Source organism: Syngnathoides biaculeatus, chromosome 6, assembly GCF_019802595.1.
Source record: "Syngnathoides biaculeatus isolate LvHL_M chromosome 6, ASM1980259v1, whole genome shotgun sequence".
In the NCBI taxonomy this organism is placed as follows: Eukaryota; Metazoa; Chordata; class Actinopteri; order Syngnathiformes; family Syngnathidae; genus Syngnathoides; species Syngnathoides biaculeatus.
Window position 1 is genome coordinate 17,851,127 of NC_084645.1, and position 10,936 is coordinate 17,862,062.

Below are 10,936 nucleotides of genomic sequence, written 5' to 3' on the forward strand. Positions count from 1 at the left end.
CACTGCAGTACGTGTGGGAAGTGGCCGTTAGTTAGGGTAACCACTTTTCAGTGGTTGGGGCTGGACTTTTTTTTTTTTTCTTCCCTCACGTGCAAACCTATCTAGCACACAATAAGGTCCACATTTTTCATCCTCTGAACGGTCTTCTTCTTTTCCTTTCGGCTTGTCCCGTTAGGGTTCGCCACAGCGTGTCATCTTTTGCCCTCTGAGCCTATCTCCTGCATCTTCCTCTCTAACCCCAACTGCCCTCACGTCTTCCCTCACCACATCCATAAACCTTCTCTTTGGTCTTCCTCTCGCTCTTTTGCCTGGGAGCGCCATCCTCAGCATCCTTCTACCAATATACCCACTCTCTCGCCTCTGAACATGTCCAAACCATCGAAGTCTGCTCTCTCGAATCTTGTCTCCAAAACATCTAGCTTTGGCTGTCCCTCTAATGAGCTCATTTCTAATGCTCTCCAACCTGGTCACTCCGAGCGAGAACCTCAACATCTTCATTTCTGCCACCTCAATTTCTGCTTCCTGTTGTTTCTTCAGTGCCACCGTCTCTAATCCGTACATCATGGCCGGCCTCACCACTGTTTTGTAAACTTTGGCCTTCATCCTAGCAGAGACTCTTCTGTCACATAACACACCAGACACCTTTTGCCAGCTGTTCCAACCTGCTTGGACCCGTTTCTTCACTTCCTTACTGCACTCACCATTGCTCTGGATTGTTGACCCTAAATATCTGAAGTCGTCCACCCTCGCTATCTCTTCTCCCTGTAGCCTCATGTCTCCATCTTTCTAATTGTTCCTCTGCATGCTCCCTCCTTTGACTGCACATCACAATATCATCTGCGAACATCATGGTCCAAGGGGATTCCAGTCTAACCTCATCTGTCAGCCTATCCATTACCACTGCAAACAGGAAGGGGCTCAGAGCTGATCCCTGATTGCAGTCCCACCTCCACCTTAAATTTCTCTGTCACACCTAAGGCACACCTCACCATTGTTCTGTTGCCATCATACATGTCCTGTACTATTTTAACATACTTCTCTGCCACGCCAGACTTACGCATGCAGTACCACAGTTCCTCTCTTGGTACTCTGTCATAGGCTTTCTCTAGATCCACAAAGACACAATGTAGCTCCTTCTGACACTTCTCTGTACTTTTCCACTAGCATCCTCAAGGCAAATAATGCATCTGTGGTACTCTTTCTAGGCATGAAACCATATTGTTGCTCGCAGATACTTACTTCTGTCCTGAGTCTAGCCTCCTCTACTCTTTCCCATAACTTCATTGTGTGGCTCATCAACTTTACTCCTCTATAGTTCCCACAGCTCTGAACATCCCCTTTGTTCTTAAAAATGGGAACTAGAACACTTTTCCTCCATTCTTCAGGCATCTTTTCGCCTGCTAGTATTCTGTTGAATAAGTTGGTCAAAAACTCCACAGCCATCTCTCCAAATTGCTTCCATACCTCTACCGGTATGTCATCAGGACCAACTACCTTTCCATTTTTCATCCTTTGTAGTGCCTTTCTGACTTCCCCCTTAGAGCAAGTCTTGGAGCCAGTAGTATTGGAGTACAGCGAGTCCTGCCAGGAAGGTGCGTCGGATTCCCAATAAAATGTGAAAGACACATGTGTAGTGACAGGATGAGAATTCGTTCATTATGTGGTGTCTAAGTGCATTTGAAAAATCACCAAACAGTACCATAAGTGTAATACTACTGTAACAATGTTTATGATTTCAGTGCAATTTTAATTTAGTCCAGCTTTATGGCAAACACAAAAACTACCAGGAAATAAATAGAAAACACTGTAAGGATTATATGTTTTTTTTTTTTATTTACATACAGAACTTGGTTAAACCATCCGAAGCGATATTGAGACACTGAGTCAATACTTCAGTAGTTGACAGTCTTGGCTGGCTTTGTTGCATCAAGGTCAGCTTCCAGGAAACGGAATCGGCGGTGGCGACGCAGAATCTCAATTGCCCTTTGCTCTACGGTGGAAGGGTTGATACCAAGATCCTCCAGACCAGGAAGCCCTGGGTACTTCATGTCGGTTGTGTGAAACTGGGGGAAAAAAAAGTATTCATCAAGCTAAATTGATGGACTGCAGTGAGAACTCTAATTCTTTGTTTTAAATTCTTCCCAAGTCTTTGTTTTTGTTCTTACCCTTTCTATTTTATCTGGGGTTGTCCAGGGCTCAAATGGGTTCAATGCGAAAAACTTAGCAGCCAGGCTGAAAGGAGAAACAGAAGAAAATTAGAGTACATTCATACAGATCTTCACAACAATGGCACAAGTGGGAAGTCAACCTTTTTTTATTGTCCTGTTGGGGCTATACAAAGTGCAAGCCCAACTCGTGCATCTTCCTCTCTAATACCAACTCCCCTCATGTCTTCCTAATTCACGCACACATCTTTTGTCTCTACAGCTAATTTTATCCCTTCCCTTTCCAGTGCGTTCCTCCACCTGCTTTCACTGCGGATCACAATGTCATCAGCACATCATCGTACATGGGGATTCTAGACTAACCTCTCCTGGTAGTCTAGTCATCACCCCTGCAAACAGGAAGTGCCTCAGAGCTGATCCCTGATCCAGTTTCACCTTAACCTTATACACCTCTGTCACACAGCTCACTGCTGTTCTCCCACCCTCATACATATCCTGTACTATTCTAACATACTTCTCTGCCACTCCACACATCCACGTGCAGTACCAGTTCCTCACTGAATACTCTGTCATAGCGTTTCTCTAGCTCCATAAAGCGAACGGTGGCTCTGGATCTTATCTGTACTTCAATACCAACACTCTCAAAGCAAATAATGCATGTGATACTCGTCCTTGGGATGAAACCATACTGTTGCTTGAAAATACTCACTTCTGTCCTGAGTCTAGTCTCCACTTCTCTTTTCCATAACTTCCTTTTATGGTTCATTAACGTTATTTCTCCATAGTTCTATAGCTCTGCACATCATGCTTGTTCTGAAAAATGACCACCAGCACACTTTTACTCCATTCCTCAGGTATATTCTCACCCAATAGAATTCTCTGGAACAACCTGGTCTTCACTGTCAACTTTCCTATATGGTTCCATAGCACCCATTTTTCCACTTATCCAAGGTCAGGTTACTAGGGCAGAAGCTTAAAGAGGAAAACCCAGACTTCCTTCTCCCCAGCCACTTTGCCCAGCTCTTCTGGGGGAATCCTGAAGCAATCTTAGACCAGCCAAGGTGTGGGACAATCAGAATAGTCACATCTGCTCAGAAACTATCACTGTGGACAATTCCAGAGTGGAAGAGAGTCAAACCCTTTTTGAGAAGACTGGTACTAGAGCCCAAGCTGTATGTGGCAGCGAGCCAGACTTTATCCATTTACAATTTCTCCACCTTGCACTCCAGCTCAGGCTATTTTCCTGCAAGAGAGGTGATGTTCCACATCCCGAGAACCAGTTGCCATTGGCGCCGATTGGATGGTCTTAGCCCTGGATTTCGGCCGCTGCCCAGCTCACAGTGCACCTGCCCCCCATGGCCTCTTTCACATGTCGTGAGCCCATGGGAAGACTCATCATTCCACTTGATTGTGTGAATATGGCTACAAACAATTGTGAGAATAAAAAAACCTTGAAAACCAGTAAGCATCATTAGCTCAACTTGAAGTGTATCTGATGAGAACCAACCAGAAAGGGATGTGAATGTTAATCTGTTAAACACTTACAAGAATAGTGGTCGAGGAAGTGGGTAGGGCACAAAGGGCCTGTGAGCGACTGCGTAGATGTACTCTACCAGGTCGTGGAGTAGGTACCGGTTGGGACTGCAAAACGTGGGGAAAAAAAATAATATCTCAATATCAACTGGATGTGCAAGTTTGCTTTGAGAGGATTCAAGAACCACTGAAGCCCCGATACAAACTGATATCTTTAGCAAAATAAAATTAGCAGTGGTATCAAATTATTAGAAACATGAGCTCTTGTATTACATCATGCCGGATTGTGTAAGTGTACCCAATGTGCTCGATCACCTACCCAACAAGTGCGTATGTCTTGCCATTGGCCTCTGGGTCTTTGATCGCATTGACGATGGCCCTGGCCACATCGACAACCTGATGAAGCGCAAGACTTACTTGACAACTGACTACTTCATAAAAACAAAGTCATGACATCATTAAATAGAATTTAAAGTATTGCATTGCATCGAGATGAATTCATTTTGATTCTGCAGCTCATTTTGGTGTACACGTGATGGCCACCCGGGGGCAGTATACATGGAGATAGCTACTGATATTCATTAAACTGCAATATTAATTTTTAGGGCCCCTTACAGAGTTGGGTAAAAAAAAGCAAACATGTTCATTAACTGTATACATTGTCTACTTCAGTTGCTCAATAATTTACATTTACAATAAATGCATTTCATCTATTGATGCCAGTGAGGTATAGTAACGGACAGTACAAATGGATGGTCTTGGCAGGAAGTACATACTGTAATTAATAGATGCACTTGTAACATTATTGTTTGTTGGTGTCCTGTGAGATATTTCAATGGTAAAATATGTGCTTTGGCTACTTAAAGCATCACTGCTCTAGTCAGAGCATGTATTTGAATCGGTCAGGTCAAACCAACATTACAGCATGACAGAAATAATGCGTGCTAACTTCCTGTCATGAAATTACTTGGCATACACCAAGACTTTAGAGCAGGAATGAACAGAATGTCGAAATGTTCACTTGTAACTGTTACTGCTAGCACTAGCTTGCTAGGCTACTAGACGTTTTGTTGCCTGCTTGCGAGCAGTATCATATTAAAAGTATGTGAACATACCTCCAGCAACCCTTAAATGAATGTCCTCTCTCGAGTATTTGTGAACACCAGCACATTTTGTTTCCTATTTTGCACTTATAAACATAGATGGGATCTGTTAATACTGTTATGGTAACAAGTGTATCTGGTCACGTTTGAGTTGACCAGATACAAAATGTAGTACTCCCAGTAAAACTACTTGTGTAAAAAGTACACAGCGAAATCATTACTCAAGTATTGAGTAAATAGCGAGCAACTTTAGATTTCAGAACCACAGTATGAACAATACAATGCAAATTTAGAAAATAGAATGTGAAATTCTGATGTTGCTGTGAATGTGTATGTATGTACATATTCTGTATGTGTGTTTTTAAATCTAGGTTGAAAACTTCTTTTTTTCTCATGCTTTTTAGAATATATACCACTTTTTGATCATATTACTTGCACTGTATGCGGTTTTAACTGTCTTTTTTTGTTACAAATAAATTTGCTTTGCTTTGTATGTATGTATATATGCAATTTACTGGAAGGTGTTTTTTCATTATAAGGGAGGTGAAAGATCCATATTTGAGCAGACATTACAAGAAAAATACTACAATAACTGAAATGTCTTGCTTTCGTTTGTGTAAATGTAATAAAGGACGATGACGTTTCCAACATGGCCACCAGGTAGGCACGTTGACCAGCAGGGCCGGCTTATATAGTCTTAATACCTATACCCTGGAAGCCCAATAGAGGACTATGTGTAGGCTCATGTGACTTTCCCATGTCGTTTGATTGGCTAAAGAGTCTAAAACGTTACTATTGCTTAACTGGGAGTGTCGGAAAGAGTGCCCAATGCGGAAGTTGTAGTCTCGCAAACAAATTAATAAATAAATAAGCAATAATTGATGAATAAAAGTACAGGGCGACATTTAGACCTTTGTGACTGTGTAAAAGTACCATTACTTCTTAACAGTAGAAGCGGCGGAAGTGTTTTTGCTGGTCTCGTCATCTAATGTGACTTATCAAAACCAGGTCGCGAGCGCACAAGTGGAACCTCAGCCAAACGTGCTCCTATATGAGTCCGCCCTGGAGTGTCATTCACAACTACACTTTTGTGTGGATGCGTGAAATGGACCTAGTTGCCAGCGTTAAAGTAATACGAAACAGCCCAAGATGTCATTTTGGTCACAGAGGATGTAAAATGAAATGAATGAAAATGAAAAGGGGGACCTCCCCTATTAATTGTGAGCTCTGCATATTTATGGCCTGGACGTTTTGGTCATTTCAATATTTACTCTAATTACAACATGTCTACTGTGTTAAGAGTAGCAGAGGGAAAGAGACCAGAATATTACAACAAATTCAGGTGGCACTGACACAGTAGTTTACAATTTGCTTTGTCCTATTTAGCTGATAAGTCTATAAAGATAATACATACTGGTTGTGTTTCGAACAGAGAAAAAAAAAAAAAAACACCTTACGTGAATAGGTTGCTTGACAGTTTTCTTCCCGAGCCCGATGAGCGGAACGGCGTTCCCAAACCAACGCATGTCTGAGGGAATGTAATCAGCGTGAGTGAAGCTTCGTTTTGTATTTTGCCGTTTATGCACAGTCAGTCTTACTTGCGTAGTAGTTAAAGAACCTGTCCTCCCTCCCGAACATCTCAGAGGGCTTCATGATGATGGCGTCAGGAAACTCGTCTCTCACTGCAGTCTCTCCTACAGCCTGGGATTAAAAAAAAAAAAAAAAAAAAAGAGCACAGGCATCAAACACAAGGCCCATGAGCCGGATCTAGCACACCGTGTCATTATTTTGTGACCTGCGAAAGCTTGCAAGTTATTTTTTTAATGTTCACAACTAGTTAGCCAGTGCAGATGCAATGACCTACATGATGGGGCAAATATTATGGTTCTCACAGAATATTAGAGAAAAGGGACAACAACTGTAACATCTTGTGCTCTTGCCACACCCCCAGTCTGTAAACGCAGTTCAGCTCAGCTTCTGCCGTGCGAACATAATCTGTTTGGCAGATTTACAAAACTTGATAACTCGTTTCAAATGTGACTATCAGTACAGCATGAAAAATAAATACAATAAACTCGCTCATCGTGGGGATTACGTTCCAGAAAGTCCCCGGAATAAACAAAAGTAGTGAACAATTAGTTATTATAGACTATTATATTAGATTATTATAAATGTGTTATTTTTCATAATTGAAGCAATTTGTTTCTTCAACTGGGGGTTTTATGATTTCTGACTGGATGTGGAGGACTTCTGATATGACAGCATTTGTGTGTGTGTTAGTACAGTGTAGAGCATGAATCTGTCGCTACAAATTCGATTTGTATTTTTTGTTGTTGTTGTCATTGTCCTATTAAAATGCAAAAAGAGAATTTTGTTTACTACATTAGAGACAGCGGTATTCCTGAATTGTGTGTGCTCTTATGTTCAAAATGCGCGTCTCCCTTCTGGCTGTACACGATCGATCATCGATCGATTTTCCAAGTTTAAAAAAAATCATGTGGCCATTAATGTTACCTGAGATAGTCAACAAGGTTGTTTCTTTTGTTGCCTAGTGGGGTTTGGGACACCAATGTCCTGCATACCAATCAGCCGACAAGTCAGCATTTATTTTCATTTTGTTAATTTACAATTTATTAGTTTAAGAGCTGTGGAATTTTCATGCATCAACTTTTTTGTCCACTTTTGTGTCATGGCAATTTTAATTTTCTTTTATTGAAAAGAGGGGTGGGAAATGTGAAATCTTTTCTGATTCATCCAAAAAAAAATAGTCAAATGAATAATGAATTATTAAAATAAATGTTAGCTGTAGCCCTACTTCCACTTCGAACATCTAGGTGAAGCAGAATTTTCTGAAATGATGGAGACCAAAACTAAAGTATGCACAACAGTGGACGTAAGTGAAATATGCCATGATATCACAGCATAATTCTAACCTTATTCCTCAAGTATTTGGATGGGCTGCGGATGTCGGCATTAAGGTGAGACACGTGGATGAACTTAGCGATGCCAGCCTCTCTAGTTGCCTTGGCGATCTGCTGAGGGATGCTCACAAAGACATCCTCAAAGCGGTAGTTCCTTCACACAAAACGGCAAATCAGAATTCCATTTTTGTCAGTATTCAATGACTATTAAGATGGGAATGGTGTCAGGTCAGCTCATACCTTGTTTCCCATTCTTTTCCCACAAGATTGATGACGACGTTTGAGTGCTCCAAAGCTCGTTTGATGGAGTCTTTGTTCCTGCCATCCCACTCCTGGAGCAGAATTCCAAACAAAGTCAAGATTTAGAGTCAAAAGAGGATCCTACCATCTTTGTGTGTGAGACATCAATGAACTCTTTTCACATTTACGCACCATAAAAATGATTTGTCCCAGGTCCCCCATAGGCTTAAAATACATAGTGTCATACTGATCACAGCGGTGAGGGATTATGATCTGCGAGCCTATCCGACCTGAAAAGTAAAAATGCACCACATAAAAGCTCTGTGAAAAGAGCAACAAAGTCTCAAGGTTTCTAATCCAATTCAACACAAAGTGAAAAACAGATTTATTTGAAACTTTATAGACGTCCATTGCCCTTTCCACTCACCCAGCCGATTGACCACATATCGGCCCAGGAAGCCTGTGGCACCGAACACGGTGGCGGCGATGCCACTGGATGACGACCGGCCTCCTTTCCCTTTGGGGATGACGGCATGATGCAGCTTCCTCTGCTGAACTGGGCCCACGCAAAAGGCTGATAACACAGTGGGGGGACAGCGATGCGCTAATTGGAAAGAGAAAATAGATGTATGTACAAATGATAAATTGAAGGGTCAATTTTAATGACTAATTTTGTAATAACTGAGAATACTCTGTAAATTAACATGTTTCAGTCAAACACCTGAAATAACCGCAACTGAATTAGGTTTAAAGAAATAAGGGTACAGTTATTTACTGTACACTGTGGTAAAATGAATACTACCTTTGTTTAATTATTAAAAAAAAGATTGAGTTGGCCTTAGACCTTTGTCAGAGAAGAATGCATTTCAAGGATAGGCTTGCATAGCAATAGTTGGGTCTTTGGAGTAGCTTCCCACCAATCAAGTACCTTATTAAAAAACATATTCAAAATTATTTCTGAAAATGTGGCCGTAAACTATTCCACACACCCACCCAATACATATCTGAATACTTATGGCAGTATATTTTAAATGTTTTAGGTTTAATTAATCTGTTTACATTCAAACAATTTTGTTATTTTATGTCAATATGGGGTGCTATGTGTACATTATTGAGGGGAAAAAAAATGACTCTAGCAACTGGCGACAACATAGATTAAGTGGGTTCTGTTCTAATAAGTGCAAAATTTCTGTAGGCTAGGTTGTACTCCTGGCAATCAAGATAAATGTCACATCTGCTGGCTCAGGTCCTAGTTCCAGGGTCTTCGCGGCTTTCAGAAAAATGAGGACAATGGACCATCCACCCCACAACATCCACCGTACCAACAGCACTGAGCACTTGGGCAATTCATTGTGCCGGTGTGTGCAAATAACTGTGTTTGATTGCGAATGTCACGAGTGGAATGGTTTTACAGCAAAGGCCAAATGAAGAAACTATGCATCAATTTCAATAAGAAACCCATAATAATTAGGATGTCAATAATAACTCAATAACTATAATGACGATTAATGGATGAACTGGCTTGTTCTAACACTCAGGATTCAATGTTAGGTATTATGCAAACTCTGTATATAATCCGCTGCTTTGTAGTTATGTTGGCCTGGCAGTGAGACTAACACGTCGACATCACTCAAACTCATCTCACACGAACGCACACATACTAAGGAGCGGTAAGACTCGTCACGAAAACGTCATACCGCTTTAAGTTAGAAGAGATTTCTTTCAGGCCAATAAAACCAATTGCGATTCTGCCCCGACATAAACCAGACTGGTGTCCTTCCTTCGTGTCAGGTAGCTATCGAAACAAAACAGCTAATGGTAGCAGGTAGGAAGCGCTAGCCAAGCAGGTTAACAAGGTCATTTAACACGCGCCCGTGTTCGCAGTTTGAACCTGTATAAAGCCATTACATAAGTCAAACTTAATATTCATAAAACCATGTACATAAAGATTAAGTACAATTATGACGTAACTCACTCGGAATCTTTGGAAGGACACTCGCAGGACGGCTGACCAGGGCGAGCGTCGCCATCTTCCCGTCTACAGCATCCGACGAGGACCAAAACAGAGAGTGTCGTTGGGGGTGGATTCGGAAATGCAAACGCTTTGACGGGATTAATCATTGGGATAAATAGAAGGTAGAAGTAATTCACGTCCACGTTTACTCCACACAGGTATCTTAAAGCACTTACGTTAACTGTTTCTCGTTACAGAAGCATTTAACACAAATTCAATGCTGTTGTCGCATACCATCATTGACGTATTAGCCAACTGTTGATTTTTATATAGCCGGATGATGTTCAGGTCAGATCCTCTCATCCCTAAATTACTTTTTCCATGAAAACCCACCGTTTTACGAGAGGCAGTCAAAAAAGTAACGGCCCAACTGTTTAAGATACCAATTTTAAGTTTGCCTTAAAACTACCCTTTTCCTGTCAGTCATTTAATGATAATGAGGTCATTATTGAATGTCAGCCAAAGCAAAGAGCTGCAAAGGAATTTCTTGCTTTGGAAGAGGAACTACCACTAAATACAGAAATACAGTGTACTAAATACACAAAATGTGTATGGGGGAGCTGCAATAGGCCAAAACACAAGATCCATCACCTTTGTGACACTCCAAACAAGTTTCAAAACGGGTCCCCTTGTGTGTATCTGTGAATTGTCTGGGACCCCAGCTGGTACAAACCTTTGCAAAATGTAGCTCTTTCACGATTTTTGCACTATGTCTTATTTCCAGGAATTCTGGATTAACATCTGAAGATGTTCTTAACATCTTCATAACAGCCTGCCACAATTTGTCTTGTCAAACAAAGTAGGCTCTTGCTCTTCACCTTTGATCCTGGACATTCACTTTTTGACTCTGCTGTTGCAGCTTCTCCATTTTTCTGCATTTTTTTTTAAACTTTTGGAATTTTTTTTCAGTGGTGGTTCCCCTTCCCCTGATGAGCCAATACATATGACCTCATTTGTAAA

General features: G+C 41.2%; 1 protein-coding gene across 2 annotated transcripts; it reads right to left on the bottom strand.

Moving 5' to 3' along the window:
• Positions 1-1,830: 1,830 nt before the first annotated feature.
• Positions 1,831-10,206, bottom strand: ndufa9a (NADH:ubiquinone oxidoreductase subunit A9a). 2 transcript variants are annotated; one of them, XM_061823201.1, is made up of 12 exons: positions 10,153-10,206; positions 9,938-10,000; positions 8,390-8,566; positions 8,155-8,252; positions 7,963-8,054; positions 7,735-7,876; positions 6,400-6,502; positions 6,259-6,329; positions 4,018-4,094; positions 3,711-3,806; positions 2,166-2,232; positions 1,831-2,063 (listed from the first exon to the last, which is right to left on the bottom strand). In XM_061823201.1, the coding sequence occupies exons 2-12, from the start codon at positions 9,990-9,992 to the stop codon at positions 1,893-1,895; spliced, it is 1,149 nt and encodes a 382-aa protein (XP_061679185.1). In that variant the 5' UTR covers positions 9,993-10,000; positions 10,153-10,206; the 3' UTR covers positions 1,831-1,892. The 2 variants fall into 2 exon arrangements, with proteins under 2 accessions (XP_061679185.1, XP_061679184.1); XM_061823200.1 differs by lacking the exon at positions 10,153-10,206 and having other exon boundaries at positions 9,938-10,115.
• Positions 10,207-10,936: the final 730 nt, after the last annotated feature.